Below are 23439 nucleotides of genomic sequence, written 5' to 3' on the forward strand. Positions count from 1 at the left end.
GAAAATGCAAGGTATTTGGGGAGTAAAGGAACACCATGTATACAACTTACTTTTTTTTTTAAGAGGGAGACTCACTCTTTTTTTTTTTTTTTAGTTGTAGATGGACACAATAACATTATTTATTTATTTGTAAGTGGTGTTGAGGATCAAACTCAGTGCCTCACACATGCAAGGCAAGTGTTCCACCACTGAGCTACAGCCCCAGCCCTACAACTTACTCTTAAATCATCAGCGTGTGTGTCTGTGTGTGTGTGCACACATACACATACATACTAAATATATGAAAAATAAAGTAAATACAGCAAAGCAAATTTAAGGAACCCAGATGAAAGGTATCCAGGAATTCTTGTACTGTTCTTGCAATATTTTTGTAAATCAAAAATTATAGGGATAGAAAAGATTGTAAGGGACTGGGGTTGTGGCTCAGGGTAGAGTGCTTGCCTGGCATGTGTGAGACACTGGGTTTGATCCTCAGAACCACATAAAAAAACTAAATAAACAAAATAAATGTATTGTGTCCATCTACAACTAAAAATATTTTTTAAAAAGAACAAAAAAAGATTGTAGGGACAGGGCACTGAGGTAATGAATGCAGCATGCTCAGTCAAGGGCATGGCACAGGTCTCAAGTCCAGGCTTCCCCTTGGATTGTTAGGCCCTAGAAGAAAAGTTCCTCTGCATACAGAACTTGAGCAACAGCTTCCATGACCAAAGGTCCAGGCCCTATGAGTTTTGTCCACTGGAAAAAGCAGATACCCATCCACATTTGCAGCTTTCCCCAGCTCACAGGAGGTGCCTGCCTCCAGTACAGAGCAGAACCCCAGAGTGGGGCACATGAAAGTAAATCAAGGGGTATATCCCCAGGAAACCTAGTTCAGATGGGGAGATCCACCAAACTGTGGGTCCTACTCCACACTCCTTTGTCAGTTAACCAAGACCCCGACCGCTATTTCACTCAAAACATAATGTGAACCTTCAACACTTACATGGGAAAGGGATATTGAAAAGGGTCACCCTCATGGTAAAGTTTTCATGACCTGATTAGTCCAACCACCAGGACTCAGGTGCATATATTTTATAGATTTTTCTTTCTTTCACCTTTTTAATCTTCTCTTCCCTCTTTATCTCCCTTTCCTTTCCACACATGCTAGGCAAGCTCTCTAGCACTGTACTACTGAGCTATATCCCTAGCCCAAATGCACAGATTTGATACCATCAATCCAAGTTCTCAGCAGACCCAACTCACAGAAACACTGCTCATTACCTTCACCCTTCACTGAGGTATCCCAGCTCAGTGACACTGAGTTCTTCAGACCACAGGGAAGAAAGACATAGTCTGCCACCAAAGGTTGGAGTTCTGCCACTGGCTACATTAGAGGACAGGAGGGTCAGGGGCAGGAGTAGACTTGGGCAGGAAAGTGATCATAGCCAAGAAAGGCTGATGAGCCAGGTAGGAACTTTTGGAATTAATGAGACAGATGTCCTCATTTTGAGACTCCTTTCCCAGCAGAGGCATCCCAGAAGCTGTGTTTGTTCTCGAGACACTCCTCCCCAACTGGGAAGCTAGCCATATTGGACAAAGGCTAGGAATTTGGAATTGGGATATATGGTCATTTAGGCCAGTAGCTTGTGCTGATTATGATACCTGATGGCTATGTGGCTTCTCTACACAGAAAGTGGAAAAGTCTACAGAGAAAAAAAGCGGTGGGCAGAAGGGTGTGCAGGGGTGTGCCCTGCTCTACAACTGGCATGCACCTCTATGTTAGTCAGTTTTTTCATCCCTGTGACCAAAGTATCTGACAAGAACTACTCAGAGGAGGAAAAGCTTATTTGGGGCTCACAGTTTCAGAGCTTCTGTCCATGGTCAACTGGCTCCATTGCTCTGGGCCTGAGGTGAGGGAGAATATAATGTCAGAATCACACGGTGATGGAAAGCTGACCGCTTATGGCAGCCAGGAAGCAGAGAGAGAACGAGCAACAAAGTGCCAGAGACAAAATATAAACCCCAAAGGCACATTCTCAGTGACCAACTTCCTCCAGCCACACCCTACTGCCTACAGTTACCACCCAGTTAGTCCATTCAAATTATTAATCCTTCAAGTTGATTAATCCACTGATGAGATTACAGCTCTCATAATCTAATAATTTTACCTCTGAACATTTTCTGCATTAACACAAGAGCTTTGGGGGACACCTCTTATTCAAATTATAAACCTCCCACAACCTCAAAGCATCTGGATTTTACCTGAAAACAGGAGAATTATGAGAAAGGGCAAGAAAATTAAATTTACCTTTTGAAAAGCTAAGAGCACCAAACACAACTTAACAAATGAAGGCAGCAACCATAGAGGAAAAGTCCTCAAAAAGAAATTATAATGCAGTCCATGATACTGCCAGTCCGGGCTGAGCCATGTGGTGCCCCAGACCTGAGCAATCAAAGAACATCCCTGCTGGGCACCTGATCCAGGCTTCTGCCAATCAACACTGACCATCTGGTAGGCTCCTACCTCACACCAAATACAAAAACCTACTCCAGAGCCTGTTAAAGAAGAGGACTTTGGAAAAAGGTAAGAACAAGAGGTATAATCTCAGAATGGCTGGGTGTGCACTCAACACAAACAAACCCAGAAAGACTGAAGTGTTGAACATACCTTTTAAACTTTTGGGGAAAATATTAGAAGCAAATGTGGAAGAACATTTTTATAATTTTGAGATGAAATGCTTTTTTTAACAAGATTTGAAGCCTCCAAATAAGAAAATGAAAATTGAAATTCATAAAAACTGAATACTTTTGTGTGATGAAAGACATTGTTAATCAAGTTTTAAGTTAAGCAATAGACTGGGAAGATAGAACATATTTGATAAACAAAATTTATAGGTATTGTAGGTGGGTTCTAAAAAAATCACAAATCAATTAATTAGTAGAAAATAATAGCAATGGTTATAATATAAAATATCCCTAAAGGAAGAAATGTAACAATGAATAAACATATGAACAGGTATCCAGCATTTTGCAATTAAAAAAACAATTATGTGTGTCTGGTTCTCAATTCCAATAATTTAATGAAGATCTAAATAAAATGCTAGGTTCAAAAGAAACCAATGATATCAGTAAAAACCATAAAGTTTTATCATCTCAAACACAGACCAGGATGTAGCCAAATGTTGGCAAAGAATTCACTGGTGAAGCCATTAGAGGAGGTAATGTTGTCCTATCAATCAAAATGTTAAATGTGTACAGCATTTCAACTAGTAATTCAGCCTCTATAAACTCTCTAGAAGAAACATTTGCACATTTTTACTCAGCTGAAATACTAAGATTTCTATCTCAGTCTTGTTGATGATATTAAAAACTGAAATTGCCTCCAGGACTATAAATAGGAGGTTGATTTTATAATATAATATATCCATCTGGAGAGATCTTACTGCTGCTCCTCCTTGCTTCCTCTGCCAGAGCTCCCTCTGCTTGATCCTGAGTCCTCTTTGCTGTCTCTACTGGACACCATCCAATACGGTAGCCACAACCCACATCGAGTGCTTAAAAAACAGCCAATCCTAAATGAGAAGTACTGTGAGTGTGTAACACACACCAGATCTGTGTCCTAGGTCAGAAACGCCACATTTTGTTCCAGACCATTAAATGAAACCCCAAGCCAGCACCTGAGGTTGCTCCAGCACCTGGCCTCCTGCTTCTCCACCAGGTCTTCCTACTGCACTGCTGATGTCTCCAGAGGCATTTGAGCTGCAAGGATGAGAGATTAGGTGTGCATCCTGGGCTGAAGCTTCTGAGTGGAACAGGAGAAGCATATTGGCCTCAGCTGGACTCATGTGGGCCAAGCCAAAACTCCTTCGTGATCCTCAGCGCACACGGCAGTGATAGCAGCCAAGATGCCAGCTCTTTTCCTCTGGTTTTCAGACATGAAGACCTCTGCTCATTATGACGTGAGTGTGGGAGACCCTGAGACACTGTCCTGGGAACTGAGCAGGTGGTAATGTCTTACTAGGCTGGAAATCACTGTGGTGACAAGGTGACGGAGTAGTCACCATGGTGATGGAGATGGAGGCCTTTGGCCATAAGTCCCAGTTTTCTGCATGGCAGCTCTAATGACAGAATGGTCACTATGGCAACCACGGCCCTCTCAGGAGCACAGAGGCCCTGCAGGAGAGTCCCTTACTCCACACCTGGCTAGAGCAGGAAGTACTGAGTGCTACCGAGCCCAGGGAAGCTGGTTGGAGTGTGAGGGACACAGTCACTTGTGGCCTCATTACTCAAAAGCCGTCCCCAAGCCACTGGAGGATACAGACCTTTTCTGCTGAGTCTGTCTAGTGGACAGCAAGCCCTCACAGCTCAGCATAGCCAGAGAGAAAGCCGACTAGCACTGAGGACGCTGCCTCAGAGACGCCATGGCCCTGCCTAGAGAACACCCGGCCTGATGAGGCCTTAGCAAGGAATAGTCCAGAAGAGAACAATGAAAAGGAGGAAATTGTAATTGAACTTCAAACCCCAAAGCAACCTGAGGTAGACCATATTCTCCCAGAGGCCCAGGGCTGGCTGTGCTCAGTGCTGGGGAGAAGCCTGGGATATCTCTGCTTTGGAAGCCTGGTAGGAAAGGCTGGGGCCCAGCTCCCCCGAGCTGGCTGCTGTGCAGATGCTGGATGACAGAGCCAGGATGGAGGCTACCAAGAAGGAGAAGGTAATTCTGCCTTATGAAGAGTTTTAGAAATGTCTGGTTTTGAGTACCCAACACTCGGGTTCATATGGCACCTGCAATAGTTTGTACCTCGGAATCAGCTTTATATATAGGTTCTTTAAAGATGTGGCTGGGGTGCCCTGTGGGGCAGGAAGGCCCCTGATTTCTAGACTGGCCCTATGATCTGGGAGTCAGGCTGCCAGGAGGCCTGGAAAGCAGCCTCCACTGGGAAGAGGCTGGGAGGGAGTTCAGAGCCCCAGCTAGAGGGCTTGGGGGCTTGATTTTGACTCAGTAGACATCATGATAGGTCAAAGGCACCTCTTCCTCACAGGAAGCACCTATAGGATCCTGAGAGTTGAGGCTCCCTGGTGAGGAGTACAGAGAAGTTAGTTTTTCCAGCAACAAAGAGATCCAGGCATTCTCTGAACCAGCCCTAGGTTGAACAGTGAGCAAGGAGAAAGGTGGGACAGAGGGCATTTGCTGTGAAATGTTGGGGAGAACACACCCACATCTCTCATGCTAGATACTGATCAGAACGAGGAAAGACATGATCAGTGAGCAGGATTCAGTCACTTTGGGCATGTTTTCCTCTGGCTTCTCTCCTCCTCTATGTGAAATGACGTGGTCAGCATAAACACCCCACTGGTCTGCTTCTAGCAAAGCTAATGATGTTAGGAGAAAAACAACCAGCCCAAGTCATAGGGCCTGCACAGTGAAGTCAGAGGAAGGTGCCCAACCAAGTTTAGAGAAGAGATTCTGCCCAAAGGGGCTACTTCAGGCCATCTGGGGAGAAGGGAAACATGTTTTTTGGTTGATGCAAGCAGAGAAATTGCTGAAAGTTGTGAGAGCTGAGTGTATGGGCTGGAGATCTGGTGCTGTTCCCAAAATGGGGGAGAAACCATGGTGTGTGCATGTATATGCTTTCATGCTTGTGTGTATACAATGCCCTTCAAAGAGTTGCCCCCAAACCCCTTCATTCACAGAAGCTTATGGGGTGAGATGTAACTCAGGCTGGTTGAGTATTGATTCTCAGAGTATGGGGCTGCCCATGCCCTTTCCATTTCTGCCCCACAGGGAGGGAGTGCTGGTCTTCACCAGGTCTGTGGACTTCAGGCCCCAGGGGGCTCAAAAATAAACTTTAAAGGAGTAATAAAATGTCAGTCATCAAGATATTTTTAAAAAATATTTACTTTTTAGTTGTAGTTGGACACAATACCTTTATTTAATGTATTTATTTTTATGTGGTGCTAAGGATCGAACCCAGGGCCTCACACGTGCTAGGCGAGCACTCTACCACTGAGCCACAACCCCAGCCCCATCAAGATATTTTATCACAATATTTTTTAAAATATTTTTTTAGTTGTAGATGGACACAATATATTCATTTTATTTGTCTTTATGTGGTGCTGAGGCTTAACTCAGTGTCTCATGCATGCTTAGCAAGCACTCCACCACTGAGCCACAACCCCAGCCCTAACACAATATTTTTAAAAGATCAATATTAATTCAAAAAAATTATGATGAGCAAAATATCAAATGCTAAATGAAAATAGAATGAGTATCACTAATTCTGGCACTATGTAGTAGGACCCAGGGTCAGATGAGGGCTGTGGAACTGCAATGCCCATTCCCCTCCCCTCTTCTATGGCTGGTCAAGGATTCACACCCCCCCCTTTTTTTTCTTTTTTGTTTTGTTTTTAATTTTTTTTTTAGATGTAGATGGACACAATATTTTTATTTATTTATTTTTACATGGTGTTGAGGATCAAACCCTGTGCTTCACACATGCAAGGCAAGTGCTCTACCACTGAGCTATAACCCCAGTCCCCCCTTTTTTTGAGGGTAGCCTGACTTATATTTAGGATTGTCTTAAGCATCTGTCTTCTCTGAGCTTCCCAGGTCCCCAAGGTCTACTTCTTTATCCCTGAGAAGTGCTGTCCCCTGCTCAAGCCCAGGTCTAAACTTGGAGCAGCCCGCAATATCTTTCTCACACTTTCAAAGTTGTTCCCTAGATTTCAACTGTGGTTGAATCTATGCAAGCTCCTAGAAGGAAATGGGGCACTTAACCACTGAGCCACATCCTCAGCCCTTTTTATTTTGAGATAGGGTCTCCCTAAGTTTCTTAGGGCCTTTCTAAGTTGCTGAGGTGAGCTTTGAACTTGCAGTCCTCCTGCCTCAGCCTCCCAAGTTGCTGGGATTACAGGCATGCCCCCTTAAGTTTGGCCCATTTCCTTTTTTGATTGCATTAAAGGAGATCAATTTTGCTCTTTCTATTTCTCTGACTGTGCACAGCCATCTTGCTTGAACTGACCTTCAGGGACTCACCTGTGGTCATTTCTTTATGATCTGCAGAAGCAGCGTGTCCAGTGGATTCCCCAGATGGCCCTCAGCTCCTAAGGGGCCAGCCTGATCCTACTAACATGCCCTTATTCCTTACAGCCCCTTCCCCACTAGCTATGGCTGCTGAGTACCCACCACTTCTGGTCCATTCCTATGGCATTTTCCTCCATTTCTTGATGGACCACCACTTCAGGTGACCTGAATATTAGGCCTTGAGGACTTTTTGGTCCGTATTTTCCTCTCCCTTCACTGTGGTCCTTCTGCTGGTCCAGAAAAACAACTGGGTGACCCACATTTTCCACAGATCACCTGGTGGGGTGATGAGGAGTTCACAGCAAGTATGTTTGTTAGCATGGCACTTTTGAGGAAGGAAACTGAAGAGGTACTATTCAGGTATATTGATCAGCTGGGCTGCCATGCCAATACCATAGGTGGGATGCTTTAGAAAAAGAAAGTCGATTTATTTCTGCCTATCTCTCTCTCTGTGTCTCTCTATTTCTGTCTGTCTTCCTCTGTCTCATTTCTACTGCAAGAGCCTGATACAAACTTTGATCTTTTCAGGACCCAAGTCTAGCAGACTTGAGAATGTCATCTAAATAGAACACTTATCCTGTTGGGAACAAGCAGGCAACAACACACCTGCATCCCTCTTCAGACACTGGTAGGCTACCAGGTTCCTTCCTTCATACCCATTCCCAAGGCCTGGGCCTTGTCCACTAGAATGAAGATGAGTTTTTCTTAGATTCATCTTTAGCTTTTCTGTAGATTTAAAATTCCTACCACTCCTTCTCATAGAACTGCAAACAGTGTCAACTCTGCTTGAAAGTCCAGAGTGGCTGAGGCCCTTCCATAGTAGGACTAGAGGACAGCTTGGCTGCTACTTCTGCTTCATCTTCACTGGGCTCCAGGAGTGTCCCTGAGACTCAGAGGTGCACGTGTGTGCCTGTGGGGTACATGTTTATGGGATCCCATGACAGTGAAGCCTCAGGCACAGGTGAGAATTGGCCAGAGCCAATGTAGTAAGGAACTGTTAGTAGGTGCAGGGCCATTGGGAAATTTTCCAGTCTCTCCAAACCCATTGAATTCCCAATTCCTGTTTCTATCTCCATAGGCCACCAGGTATTCGAGCTCCTAGTTACCTGTAGCTCCTGCTACTGTTGCCACATCCCAGGCCTTGCTGATAGAGCCCTCTGCACCCCAGACAAGGTCTGTGCACTTCCCATATGCATATGCACCTGAGTCTGTCCCTGGGGGAGGTAAGTGCTGGGCCTCAGTAGACAGACAAGCATTGGGGGTCCAGGGGCTGCCACTCAGCCTCTCTGGGCCCCTGGCAGGTCACTAATTGAAATAATGTTTTCCTCCATCAGCTGCTAAGGAAAGGAAGGAAACATTCCTGATAGAGTAGTTAACTGTGGGACAGAAGATGACCTGAGTTAGAGGGAGAGTTGGACATACTTGAGGTGTGGGCACTCAAGTGACCAAAGGCTACAGCTCTGGTGTTTGTGGTCCAGCAGGTACCAATAGCCTTGACCCACTCCCTGGGGATTTCTCACAACTCATCTCTGTGCACAACTGCTCTAAGAAGTGAACATCTCCCCCCGTTCTGTGATGATGGAATGAAGGTTGACTAATGTCATGCTAAGATCACACGGAAAATACAAACTGGGACGGAGCCAGACCTCTCAATTTTGAAGCCATGTGCATGGCTCCATGGCCACTGCTCTGGACCATCCCAACAGCTAGAGCCTTTTACTAAGCAGCAAGTCTGAGAGCTCTAAGGGCCTCTTGAGGTGCAGGGGCAGGGTAGAAGGATGCTTCCTGCCCTAATCCCATGACACTGAAAATTATCTGTTGGTGTCAGCAGGACTGGTTCCTTCTGGGGGATCCAGAGAAGAACCTATTTCCTGTCCTTTTCCAACTTCTAGAGGTTGATGGAATTCCTTGACTCATGGGCCCTTCCTCTATCTTCAAAGGCAGTATTGTATTCTTCTCACCTCTGATTCCATCATCACTGCTTCTCTGACTTTCCTACCTCCCTCTTCTATCTTATTTGCATCCTTGTGATGACATTAGGTTCACCCAAATAATCAAGCATAATCTCCTGATTCTGAGGTTCTTAATTAAACCACGTCTGACAGTAAGTCCCTTTTGTCACATAAAGTCACACATTAATGGGTACTTTAAGTCATCTTTAGGTCACTTTTAACATCAACACAATATAAATGCTATGGAAATAGTTGTTACACTGTACTGTGTAGGGAATAATGAAAAGAGAGCGTATATACATGTTTAGTACAAACACATTTCTTCTGAATATTTTTGTTACATGTTTGGTGGAATCCATGGACACAGAACCCAAGGATACAGAGATCAACTGTGCACCACATATCCCAGCTCCCCCCAGGTGAGGTCTTCATGATCAACTGCTGCCTCATGCCAGGAACCATCAGCACTCCTCTCACCACCAGTGATCCTCATGTCATCAGCTGAAAAAAGTTCCACCTCTAGTGGCTGACACCTAGGGTCACTATGGTACTGACTGTTTTAGGTTCTAAAAGCAGAGCATTAAGATGAGGATTCATACACCTATGGTGTATATGAGTCTCTCTGAAGCAGGGCCATCTTTTGTACTCCTACATCCATCAGTCATTGGGGGTCCCTGGGGAGAGGCTAGAGCTGCCAGATGTAGCACATAACATTTTCAAGATACCCAGTTAAATGCAAACTTCAGATATGCAACAAGTAACTTTTTAATATATATCTCAAATAATGCATGACATACTGTATTTTCTCTGCCAACCACAGAAGACCTAACCACCCACATATTTCTCTCTGAGGCAACTTTGTGGATCAGGGAGCAAGTTCCAGAAGAAGAGCCCAGCTATGACCTGTTAGCAGCCAGCCCTGAGCTTTGGTGAGGGGCCATGGACCAGCAGGTGCCACAGCATCTGCAATATTTGCAATGAACAAGATCATTACATAGATACACAGACATATCTACTCTTGAGTTATTTAAGGATCAAATAATTAGGTAGTTAATGTTTTAAAGGTTTTTATATCATGTGGAAATATTTGGTGCACTGTTATATCTAGAGAGAACTTTAGTGGCATTTGGGAATTAGATGGGTTTATGGATAGGCATCATGCTTTTTCTCATTTAAAACCATTACTCCTCGGCTGGGGCTGTAGCTCAGTGGCAAAGCACTTGCCTAGCATGCATGAGGCACTGGGTTAAATCCTCAGCACCACATAAAAATAAACCAATAAAATAAAGGCATTCTGTCCATCTACAACTACAAAAAACAAAACAAAACAAAAAAACCATTACTCCTATAGAATAATGCTGCTATCAGAAAATCAGCTGTCCTGTACATTTTCAAAATGGCTGTAAATGTATAGATATCAAGATGGGTGACTCCCAGGAATATAATGCATAGCAAAATCCTTAGCACATTTAGCTAGTACCATTTACATAAATCTCAAAGAAGTAGAAAATGAAATACATTACTGAATAAAAGGACATGTAAACTCCACAAAGTAAAAATAAAGGAGTGAAAATTTAAAAAAAAATGGCTGTAAATGTCACAAGTGTGGTTCCCCCATTCAGGAAACCCATGAGGGGCAGCATAAGCTGGGTTTAGTTGAACAGTCAATGCTAAACTAAGTCGGCAAGTAGAATAGATACTTCCTTTCAGTCTTTTCTGACACAGCTCACACCACTGCATCAAGTTACCTTGTGAACTTTAGCCTCTTGGAATTAAGCAAGGTGGTCCAGTTGGGTTGGGAAGATCAAGTCAAGTAAATCCTTGGTATGGAGGCAGTCAGACAGCAAGAGAGCCTCAAGCTGGGAGAAGGGAGATGGCTCAGGGTGATCTTATGCACAGATCTTGGGGTTAAGGCTATAGATGAGGAGGGAAGCTTGTATTGTCTGTGCTCAGCTCCTCCCTGCATGATGTCAGTTTAGAGTGCTTATAACAGAGAAAACAGAAAAGGCCACCAATCAGGCATTTTCCATGCAGACCTAGTTGTTAACCTTTTTTCAGCATAGCACAGGGCTTCTACCACCTTGCAGGAAGCTTCCCCTTGCAGGCTCCTGATTCACCTACTTTCCTGATCCCAACCCCACCCATCTATGGTCACTACTTTGTGTGCCCTCCTTGACTTCTTTAGAGCTCCTCTTCCTCACAGTCCAGGGAAGATTGGTTAACACCACTGTGTCAGTTAGGGCTATAGGCTGTACCGGATACCTGACTAAACTGAGTTCATCAATAGGTTTTATTACCTTGTATGATCAATAGTCCAGAGGCAAATTCTCATTCTGATATGGGACTCTGGGTTAGCTCTTCTGATTCTCTTGACTTTACTCTCATGGCTGCCAGATATTGCCACAAGCTCCAGAAACCAGGTCTAGCAGATGAATGCAGGTGGAATGAGGTGAGGCAGGCCCATTCCTGGTGCTGGGCATATTGACACCTGACCCTGAGCAGAATGGAAGTCCTGTGGGCAAGGAGGAAGTCAGCACTGGTTCATAGGAATAAGAAAGTGTCTGCCTCACCCCCAGGAGCTCACGAGGCCAGGAGCTGTCCCAGGGGCCTCTCCAACACAGAATACCAGGAAAGTGAGCCTGAGCCTGCCTGCAGGGTGTGGCTTTAGGTTTCACTGGCCTCTGGATGATAGAACCATTATTGAGTATTGAGAACCCATGATGGACCCAGCCCTGGGACTCAGAACCTGCAGAAGACCCACAAGTTCTGCTCTTATGGGATCTGCCTCTTAGAAGATGGCAATGGCACTTAACCCTAAACAAATAAAATGGGAAGTGGTTTCCAATAGTGACAGTCTCTGTATTAGTCAGATTTTTGTTGCTGTGACAAAAATGCCTGACAAAAACTTAGAGAAGAAAAAGTTTATTTAGGGCTCACGGTTTCAGAGGTTCATTTCGTGGTTGGCCAACTTCAATGCTCTAGGTCTGAATGATACAGAGTATCCTGGAAGAAGGGTATAGTAGAGGATAGCTATTCAGCTCAAGGCAACTGGGAAGCAGAGTCAGAGTGGGAGGAGCAAAGGACTAAATATATAATCTCAAGGTACTCCCACTACCTCCAGCCATACTCCACCTGCCTACATTTACGACACAGTAATCAGTTCAAATTATTAATCCACTGATTAGGTCCACAGATCTCATAATCTAGTCATTTCACCTTCTACATTAAAATGGAAGCTATTGGGGATCATCTTATATCCAAACCATAACAGTCTCCAAGTGACATTTGGGCTGAGAAAGGAAATTGGATTTTGACCAGATACCTTGCTTTCATGATATTTATTCTCCCACACTCAGGAGAAGTAGCCTGAGGTCCAGGACACTGGACTTCAGGAGTTCTGGCTCTCTTGGACAGAGAACAGAGTTTTCCCCTCTGGGAACCACATCTTCTTGGCTCTATAACAAAATAAAATCTCGTTTGAATAATAGGATTTCTCATCTAATCCTTTGGAGTCAAGTGGCATCTTATCTGTTTTATAGGAGTGGACACAGAAGTTTTCAGGGAATAAATTGCTTGTCCGTAGTAGCTAATAGGAGTCCCACCAGCTCCCCAGAGCCTTGTCTTCTGCCTGAAGTACCATTGAGAGAGCTGGAGAATGGGTTCCTTAGTGCTCTATCCCCAAAGGGAAAGATGTAGCTCCAGTCTCTCTAGGCAGCTGCTGGCATCTGAGTATTTTCAACTTCATCTTCTGCTCTTCATTAAAAAAAAAAAAAAGCTTAAGGTATAATGTCCACACAATAATATCCACCTTTTGCTGGGTGCAGTGGCACACACCTGTAATACTAGAGGCTTGGGAGGCTGAGCCAGGAATAACCCAAGTTCAAAGCCAGCCTCAGCAACTGAACAAGGCCCTAGGCAACTTAGTGAGACCCTGTCTCAAAATAGAAAATAAAAAGGAGTGGGGATGTGGCTCAGTGGTTAGGTGTCCCTGGGTTCAATCCCTGGTAGAAAAAAAAAATCTGTTTTTAAGTACACAGTTTGATGATCTTTGTCAAATGTATATGGTGATATAACAGTCATCACCACCAAGACAATATTTCTATCACCCCCAAATCCCCTCAGGCCCACCCCTTTGGAAACACTTGATCTGTTTGCTTTCCCTTTTGTTTTTTGACCTTTCCCAGAATTCTCTATAAGTGGAATCGTCATGTACAGAACTCCTGAGTGTGGCTTCTTTCCCTTGGCATGAGCTTTGCATAGATCAGGAGTATATTAGTCTTCCCCCTGCCTATTGCTGAGCAATGTGTGTCTACAGTTGGGTTGTTTTCAGGCTTTGGCTGTCATGAAGGAGGCTTCTGTAAACATTCCAATACATATGTGTGTCTTCATTTTGGAAAGATAAATGTCTGGAATAGTATTGTATGGTAAATGTATATTTGACTGAAGAAGAAATTGCCAAAGTGGTTTACCATTTGTCACTTCCACCAGAAATGTTTAAAGATTCTAGTTGCTTCACACACATGTTCCCCAACTCTTGGTTTTTCCCAGCTTTTAAATGGTAGCCATTCTGAACCGTGTGTAGTAGTACATAATTGTGGTTTTAATTTACATTTCTCTTCTTGACCAATGATGCTGTATATATTTTTGTATCTGTAGTGAGCATTCTTTGGTGAGTTTGTTTATTTGTTAATTGGTTTCTTGTCATTTTATTGAATTTTATGTTCTGTGTATAAGGCATTTTGTCGTGTATGTACTTGCTTATGGGTGTATGGCTCTACATAGATCCTGATAAGCACCCTGGGCCTGAGTCTGTGTTCATTACTATGAACACTGTCCACACTCTCTACTTACAAGACCTATGCCCCAGAATCCTTCATCCATCACCACTCCCTCCGCTATGATGGTTCAGCTTATCTGTCCCTCCTCTAACTCTCAGAACCAGAATAACTCAGTGCTTCAGAGTGGGTCTTAGAAATAGGGTTCAGGATTTAAACTTCATATTAGCGAAGCTGAGAAGCGTAACTAAATTATTTTATCTCTCTGCAACATAAGGACTTCACTGAGGAAAATAAAGATACTTCATAAAGATGTCTTGAGGATCAAATAAATTAGTCCACATAAAAAGTTTAAGACAGTGTCTGACACAGAGTACAGATTCTCCTTGACAGGTATGGGTTTACATCCTGGTAAACCCATCATAGGTGGAAAATGCATTTACCATGCTTAACCTACCCATCATAATTGAGCAACACAGCACACTATAGAGTCTCAGTTGTTCCCCATGGAAGCTGTGGTGGTACCTGCAACTGCCCAGGATTATGACAAAGGATTGTACCACTTGCCCAGGGAAAAGATGAAAAATAAAAATTTGAAGTACAATTTCTATTGGATGTGTATCACTTTTATACCACCATAAAGTTGAAAAGTCAAAAGTCCAGCTGTTGTAAGTCAAGGAACATTCTGAATACATGCATATTAAGATCATTATTCTCCTAGCCCCTCTGTCAGTATCCTGACTCCACATCCCTCACACATATTCCCTGACAGCCAACAGAGCCTGTCTATCATCCCTTATTTATTTATTTTGGTACTGGTGATTGAATTCAGAGGCACTCAACCACTGAGCCTCATCTCCAGCCCTACTTTGTATTTTAAGTTAGAGACAAGGTCTCACTGAGTTGCTTAGCACCTCACTTTTGCTGAGGTTGGCTTTGAACTCGTGATCCTCCTGCCTCAATCTCCCAAGATGCTGGGTGTCATCCCCTTATTTAGTAATCCATTGTAAGTCTATCACCAGCCAAAACAGGCACATATTTTTTAAAAACTAGCTGGTTTGGTGTTCTTGTAGGGAGAAAGTTCTTCTACAATTAATAATATTTTTCTGTTGTTATCCACATATTCAGTTTTTTTCTGTCTTCCTAAGTCAATTTTGAAAATTTATGTTATCTGAAAATCTTCCTTTTCCTCTATATTTTTAAAATGCATTGATGTCTTATATATAACTCATATATTTTTCAGCCTTCCTTGTATCTATAATTAAGTCACTTCCTTGTTCCTGAAGTTATTTATTTGTGTATTTTCTGTTACCCTTGATCAATTACCAAGTGATTATATATTTTATTGGTCTTTTAAAAGAACTGGGTTTGAGATTTCTTAATCAATTTTACTGTTTGGTTTTTTGTGTGGGCAGGGGTAACTGGGGTTGAACTCAGGGGCACTTGACCACTGAGCCACATCCCCAGTCCTATTTTGTATTTTATTTAGAGACAGGGTCTCACTGAGTTGCTTAGTATGTTGAGAGCCACAGCCAAAGGGGCCCCAGCAAACTTCCAGCTGCCAGCAAACTTCCAGCTGCCGGCTGATGATTGGCTCACAGCAGAAGCCTGGCCATTGCTGAGACTGGCTTTGAACTCTCGATCCTCCTGTCTCCGCCTCTGGGATCACAGACATGCGCCACTGTGCCCAGCTACTGTTGTTTTGTTTGTGTATTTTCTATATAAAATACAAATAGTTTCTACTTTTATCATTACTGATTCCTTTATTCTGATTTTTGTTTTATTTATTTTTATCTTCTTTATGTTCAAGCTTTCAGCATCTTGAGAGAATCCTTTGCTCATTGATTTCCCATTTAGTTTCTAGTAAGTGCATATGAGGATGAAAATGTTACTTAAGCATTGCTATGTCTATTATACATATGTTTTCTATTCAGTACATTCATGGTCATTCACTCATAAAGGGTCTATAATCCAATGCTGTGTCCCTCTTTGGCCCAAATGCCACTTACAGAAGTACTTTTCCCTTTCCAAGTGCACAGAATTTTGGGTTGCCCTTTTGTTCATTGCTAATCCTTGGCCAAGCCTCATGTGCCAAGTGGACCCTCTGTGCCTTAAGTCTGAGCCACCTGAAACATTGGTATCTCTCCAGCCACTTTGACACTGTCTTTAGGGACCTCCATCTGAAATGTGCTTCTTACTCATGTACTACAGCCTATGGGAAATTTTCTTAAGAAAGCAAGAATCTCCAGAAAAAATCTATTAATCTCTTTTATGTTTCCTAAAAGTCCCTGTAGCTTTGCCAATTTCAGTTTTTATTAAGTCTTTTGTCTCTTCTGCTAGATGGTAAGCTAAACCCTAGTCACTGTGCTCATTTTGGCAGTGTTATGGGTTAACTATTAGGTGTCCCACAAAAGCTTGTATGTGAGACAATGCAAGAAAACGTAGATGTGAAATGATTGGGTTATGAGACTCTTAACCTAATCAATGCATTAATCCCCTGATAGGGATTAACTAGGTGGTAACTATAGGCAGGCAGGGTGTGGCTAAAGGAGGTGGGTCATTGTGGGTGTGGGTTTGGGATATGTATTTTGTCCCTGAAGAGTGGAGTATTCTCTCTCTCTCTCTCTCTCTCTCTCTCTCTCTCTCTCTCTCTCTCTCTCTCTCTCTCTCTCTCTCTCTCTCTCTCTCTCTCTCCCTCCCTCCCTCCCTCCCTCCTGGTGTGATGTCCTGAGCTACCACACACTCTTCTGCTGTGATGTGCTGCCTCACCTGGAGCCATGAGGAATGGAACCAACTTTCTAAGACTGAGACCTCTGAAACCATGAGCCTTGAAATAAACTTTTCCTCCTCTAATTGTTCTTGTCAGGTATTTTGGTCACAACATTGAAAAAGCTGACTGAAGCAGACAACAAGTATTCTAACATTGGAATGAGAGAGATTAGCATAGCTCCTGTGCAAGAATGACATGCAAACTCATGAAGAGTTCTATATTTTTCTGAACATACCTTCCTTAAGAACTTCCAAAAACAAAAAGAAAGAAAATAAAAACTAGTAACTTTCATAAACGCAGACTGAGCATGAACTAGGTACTCAATAATGTTGAAGGAATGAGTGATCTTGTATTCCCTTCCAACTCGTTTTTGGTCACTAATGCATTCATTCTGAGTTTATAAGGGCACACTTTGTTGCTATAACAAATACACTGAAACCAATACCACATAGAATTGTATTTCCCACAACAATCAAATGCAGGTCTTCATCAGCTGGGAGATTCTCCCCTACAGAGTCATTTAGGAATCCAGTCTCCTTCCATTCCATTTTAATGGCTCCACCCATCCCCTAAAGTTGAGTCATTATCTGCATCTAGTCAGGAAAAAAGTATGAAAGAGTTACTCTCTTCTTTAGTGCCTGAATCCCCAAATGGTATGTATCACTTCCACTCATATTCAATGGTGTTTTAGTTAGCTTTGCATTGCTATGACCAAAAGACTTGACAAGAACAATTTAGAAAAAGAAAATTTTATTTTGGCTCATGGTTTCAGAGGTTCAGTTCATAATTGGCTGACTCCATTGCTTTGGGCCCAAGATGAAGCAGAACATCATGATAGAAGTGAGTGGCAGAGGAAGATAGCTCAGGAAATGACAGCTAGTAAGCAGAGAGCTCTGTTCATCAGGGACAAAATGCCCCAGTGACCTACTTCTTTCCTCCAGTCATGCCCTTCCTGCCTACAATTACCACCCATTAATTAATTCAAATTATTAATCTAGCAAATGGATTAATCCACTGATTGTGTTGCAGCTCCCATAATTTAACAATATCTCCTCTGAACACTCCTGCATTGTTTTACACATGAATTCTCAGGGATTACCTTAAATACAAACCATAACATTCTGTTCCTGGCCCCCAAAATCTCATGCCCACCACACAGTGCAAAATACATTTAATTCATTTCCAAGCACCCCCACAATCTTAACAGTTTGAGCATTTCCCAAAAGTCCAAATCCAAAATCTCATCTGAGACTCAAGGCAAACTCTTAGCTATGAGCACCTGTACAGGTCAAAAGCAAGTTACATATACTCAACATATGATGGTAGAGTAAACATTTTCATTCCAAAAAGTAGATATAGGGGTATAGAAAGACAGGATAGGACCAAAGCAAGAGAGAAATCCAGTTGAGCAAATAAGTCCTGTAGTTCCACATCTAACATCTGGGGCTCATGACATCCTGAGCCCACATGGACTCTCCCTTGGATTGTTTCTGCTTGATTTCTGCAGATTTCCTCAGTAGACATTCCATGTTTCAGGAAATCCTTGGCACCTTCAGTTTTCTTTATATATCTTCACATATTGCCCTCTCAGGGGCTGCCTATAGGGATTCTGACCCTGTTACGCTCTGCCTGCCCTCCCAGACTTTCCTTCAAAATCTCAGTGGAAGCCAGATGTGGTGGCTCACACCTATAATCCTGGCGACTCAAATGGCTGAGGCGGGAAGATCACAAGTTCAAAGCCAACCTCAACAACTTGGCAAAGCCCTAAGCAACTTAGCAAAAACCTGTCTCAAAAATAAATAAATAAGGTCTAGGGATGTGGCTCAGTGGTTAAGTGACCTGGGGTTCAATCTGCAGTATAAAAACACAAAACAAACCTCAGTGGAAGGCTCCATAACCCCTTGACTCCAGTATCCTGCATTCCTGTAAAACAGCCCCATGCGGATGATGCCAAAGTGTGTTGCCATCTTGAGCAGTAGCCAGGCCTCCTGGAACCATGGTTTCGGGGCATCTGAGCGCCTTAGTAGCCAAGCATGATCAAACAACTTCCTAGGCCACTCTGTGCAAGCAGGCTGCCCCCCATGGTCTTTTCTCAAAGGAATTTTTACATCTACACCCTTGAATATACAATATGTATGTCCTTGCCAAGACCAGAGACACCCTTAAGCCATCTTTCCTATTGTCTCTCCTATTTACAAATCACTTAGCAACTCTTTAGTGCCTGTAAAATTTTAAACAACCATAACTTTCTTGGCCCCAGCTTTATACTAACTAACTTTTGTTATTTGCTTTACACTCACTTTTCTGGTCAAATTGCAAGTTTTTCAAATCTTTTCACTATGCTTTCTGCTCCTCTCAATAAACTTGGCTAAAAGCCACTAGCAATGTACATGTACTGCCTGAATGCTGTGCTGCCTTGAAATTTCTTCCACCAGATTAATTAATCCATCACTTTAAGTTCAGTCTCACAGAAAGTCTCAGATCATAGGCAAAATGTAGACAATTTTGCCAGAATGTAACATGAGTGTCCTCTGGTCCAAGTTTCAATAGAGCTTTTCTGTTCCTCTAAAACTATCATGAGCCTTACTGTTCATATTCCTATCAGCATTCTGGTCTTCTCAGTTCCCACCAAAATTGCTCATTAAGGTCTGCTTACTATATTCTAAGGTTTCACCAGCCTGCATCTCCAAACTTTTCCAAATTCCTCCCACAAATGAGTTCCAAATGCTTCCAATCCACATGGTTTATTTAGTCACAGCAGTGACCCCACTTCTGGTACCAATTTCTGTGTTAATTCTGGAAGAGTGTAGGAGCTGGACTCTGATGTCCTCAGGCACTTCAGCAGCAATCAAAGCACCTTCTCAAGAAGAATCAAGTTTGCATCTACATCAGATTCTTCATTCTTCCACATGCCAATCATCCTAAAACACCCTCACTGACAAACCCAGAAACCTCTTAATCTTAAGCATTTCTTAATCCAATCAAGTTTGACAATACAGATAGACTATCATGAATAGATTCATCTCACTTCAAGGGAGGAAGAAAAACACAGAAGCTTGCCATCCAGGTGCTCAGCATTGCAATCACAGTGGGGAAAAAATGTCATGGATCTGGGTCCACAGCTAGCAACCTCTTCCACAGTCCACTCCACCATGTGACTCAATCCACCCATGTATTTCCTTCTTACACACAGAATACACAACCCCTCATGCAGTCTCTGCATCCAAGACAAAGTCTAAGATGGGGGGAAAGAAGAAGTTCTCAAATAATGCTATTTTGTGAATTAAAAATGAGTCACCCAACCACCATGGAAAAGAGGATTGTGGGCAGGGTGTCTATGTTAGCTTTCCATAATCAACTTATAAAGAGAACTTATAAAGAGAAAAGGTTTATTTTGGCTCATGGTTTTATAAATTTTAGTTTATGATCAATTAGCCCCATTTCTTTGGGCCTGCAGCAGCACATCATAATAAAAATATACAGAGTTAAGCAAAATTGCTCATTTCATGGATGGAATGCAAAAGAGAGAGGAAGAGGAAGAGACTGGGTTCATAAAATCCCCTTTAAAGATATACCTCCAATGACCTAAAGGCTTCCCTCCAGACCATGCTTTCTAAAGATGCAGCACCTCCCAATAGCACCACCCTGGGAAATAAAACTTTACCATTCGAACTTTGGTGCTCACTTAAGGTTCAAATTATAACAGTATCTTCTTTTTAAAAAACGATTTGGCTTTGTGTGGTGGCACATGGGAGGCAGAGGCAGGAGGATCACAAATCTGAGGCCAATCTCAGCAGTTTAGCAAGATCCTTAATAATTTACAACCTTTCTCAAATTATAAAAAGGACGACGGATGTATCCAGCACTCCACCCCCGCCCCCAAAATCTTCCATTTAGTAAGAGAAAGGATGGGAAACAAAATGCTTCCATAGCAATAATAAAAATCTCACTTAACAGGCAGGAGGACCCCCACCCCTTGCCAGATTGAGCATGTTTCTTGAAAGGAATCTGGATCTACCTCCACAGTGAACCCAAATGTCCACTGTCCTCTGCAGCCTCAGCCCCACATTTTGGGAGATCCTTTTACTACCACCTACATGATGATCTGAAGTTCAGACTATCCTTCCACAATCTACTTCCACCTGGTAAGTTTTGGGGAGCCCAAGAATTACTTTGTGGCTTGAACACTCAAAGGCTTTTTCAAGCCAAGCTTGTGGGATTTTCCTCTTAAAAATTTAGTAGGCATCTCATCTCTTTGCTCATGGGGAGCAAAATGTACCAATAACTACCACCAAAATTCTCTCCTAGATTGGTTTTTATGCCCACTTTATTTCTTTTTTTGTTAGTCCCTATGCTCCCTTAACTTACTGGTAGGGACTTTAAGGCTTCTGAAACAAGATTAAGGTGAACAGTCCCTTCAAATTAATCTTCACCATAGCATTGAGTCTCTTTGTTTACTGAGATTTCTGAATGGGCCCTTGCCAGAAGTTTCCTTAGGCTTATGTCTAATTTTGAAAGAATCCAGAATTAATTACCTACTCTAACTCTGTCCATGTAGTGTCTGCAACTATGCAAGGCACAGTAAATAGTGTTGAATGAGTGGAACACACAAGTTTTGTACTAGAAATTCTAGCCAGAGCAATTAGGCAAGAGAAGAAAATAAATTGCTCTGGCTAGAATTTCTAGTACCACTGAGTGGCAATTCCATTTGAAGAAGAAAAAATTTGCTTTTACTCTGAAAATAGGCCAGCTTGTTAGTCATCCTCCTTTTTAAACTTAGGATGAAATATGTGTACCATAAAATTTGCCATTATAACCATTTAAAATGTACAATTCAGAGCCAGGCATGGTAGCAAACACCTATAAATCCCAGCAACTGGGAGGCTGAAGCAGGAGGATTGCAAGTTTGAGACTAGCTTAGGCAACTTAGTCAGGCATGCATGCCTCAAAATAAAATAAAATATAAAAGGGCTGCAGATATACCTTAGTCATAGAACACTTCTGGGTTCAATCCCCAGTATTGAGGTGAGGCATTAAGGTACCATTAAGGTACCATTCAGAGTTACTAAGTACACTCAAAATATTGTGCAACTATCACCCCTGTTTCTAAAACTATTTCATCATCCCATTCAGAAACTCAGTAACTCCCCATTCCCCCACCCCCATGTCCCTAGTAGCCACTATTTTGCTTTCTATTTCTGTGAATTCACTTTTTTTTTTTGGGGGGGGGTACTAAGGTTTGAGCCCAGGGGAACTCTACCACTGAACTACATCTGCAACCCTTTTGATGTTTTGTTTTGAAGCATGATCTCACCTCTCCAGTCACAGAATTTCAGCAGGGCCTGGAGGGAGGTGAGGGGCACAGAAAGATGCTACTTGACTCTGGTCTGGCTTTGGGGATCAGGCTGTACCGTGGGTACTAGATATGGAGGTTGCCTGCTTCTCCAGGCAAATTCATAGATAAATAGCATTCCATTGTATGTATAATTTGAAGTCAGGTATTGTGATGACTCCAGAAATGCTGTGTGTGTGAGTGTGTGTGTGTGTGTATGTATGTGTGTTTAGAATTCATTTGGCTATTCTGGTTTTTTTATTCTTCCAAATGAAGTTTAGAATTGTTTTCTCTAGTTCTTTGAAAAATGTCATTGATATCTTGATGGGCATTGCATTGAATCTGTATGTTGCTTTTGTTAGTATGGCCATTTTAACAATATTAATTCAGCCTATTCATGAACATAGGATATCTTTCCATCCTCTTGTGTCTTCTTCAATTTCTTTCTTAACATTCTATAATTTTCATTGTAGAGGTCTTTTACCTTTTAGGTGCTTTAGATTTATTGCTAGATATTTTATTAATTTTTTGAAGCTATTGTGAATAGGATTGTTTTCTTGATTTCTTTCTCAGCAGATTTATTATTGGTAAACAGGAAAGCTATCGACTTTTGTATGTTGGTTTTGTAACCTGATACTTTGATGGATCTGTTATTAGGTGAAGGTCTTGTGGTAGACCTTTTTGGATCTTCTAACTATAGGATCATATCATCTGCAAACAGTGATAATTTGACTTCTTCCTTTCCTAATTTTTTATCTCTTTTATTTTCTTCTCTTGCCTAATTGCTCTGGCTAGAATTTCTAGTACCATATCGAATAGGAGTGGCTGAAAATGGACATCCTTGTCTTGTAGATTTTTAAATAATGCTTTCAGTTTTGTCCATTCACTTGATATTGGCTTTAGGTTTGTCATATATAGCCTTTATGATGTTGAGATAAGTTCCTTCTATCCCTATAGTTTCTTCAGTGTTTTTATCATGAATGGGTGCTGAGTTTTGACAAAGGATTTCTCTGTTTCTATTGAGATGACCATGTGAATTTTGTCTTAATTATTCATTTGGTAAATGACATTTATTCACTTGCATATGCTAAACAATCCTTGCAACTCTAGAATAAAATCAACTTGGTCATGATGTAATTTTCTTAATATGTTGATGAATATGATTTGCTAATATTTTATTAAGGATTTTTGCATCTAAGTTCATCAAGGATAGTGGTCTATATATATTTTTTAATTGATGTGTTCCTATCTGGTTTTGGTATCAGGATGATACTAGTTTCATGAATGAATTTGAAAGTGTCCCCTTTATGTTTCATGGAATAATTTGAGGAAAATTGACATTAGGTCAACCTTTAAAGGTCTGGTGGAATTCAGGTGGGAATTCATCTGTTCCAGGATTTTCTTTGTTGGAAGACTTTATTACTGATTTTATCTCATCATTAGAATGTATTTAGGTTTTCTGTACCCTGTAGATTCAATTTTGGCAGGTTATATGGTGTCTAAGACTGTATCCATTTCTTCTGGGTTTTCTAATTCATTGGAGTATA

General features: G+C 42.1%; 1 protein-coding gene and 1 pseudogene across 2 annotated transcripts in view; both read left to right on the forward strand.

Annotated features, from left to right (window-relative positions):
- Positions 1 to 4545: 4545 nt before the first annotated feature.
- Positions 4546 to 23439, forward strand: part of Gck (glucokinase) — a 49863-nt gene continuing 30969 nt past the window's right edge. The window contains exon 1 of one of the 2 annotated variants that reach the window (XM_058576853.1): positions 4546 to 4693. In XM_058576853.1, coding sequence (XP_058432836.1) covers positions 4649 to 4693 — 45 coding nt within the window. In that variant the 5' untranslated portion in view covers positions 4546 to 4648. The remainder of the gene's footprint in view (positions 4694 to 23439) is intronic. The other variant, XM_058576854.1, reaches the window with a different exon arrangement.
- LOC124088355 (U6 spliceosomal RNA) lies at positions 16687 to 16785 on the forward strand (annotated as a pseudogene).

Source organism: Marmota monax, unplaced genomic scaffold (assembly GCF_021218885.2).
Source record: "Marmota monax isolate L192 unplaced genomic scaffold, Marmota_monax_Labrador192_F-V1.1 WCK01_AAM20220418_F8-fsc00109, whole genome shotgun sequence".
NCBI lineage: Eukaryota > Metazoa > Chordata > Mammalia > Rodentia > Sciuridae > Marmota > Marmota monax.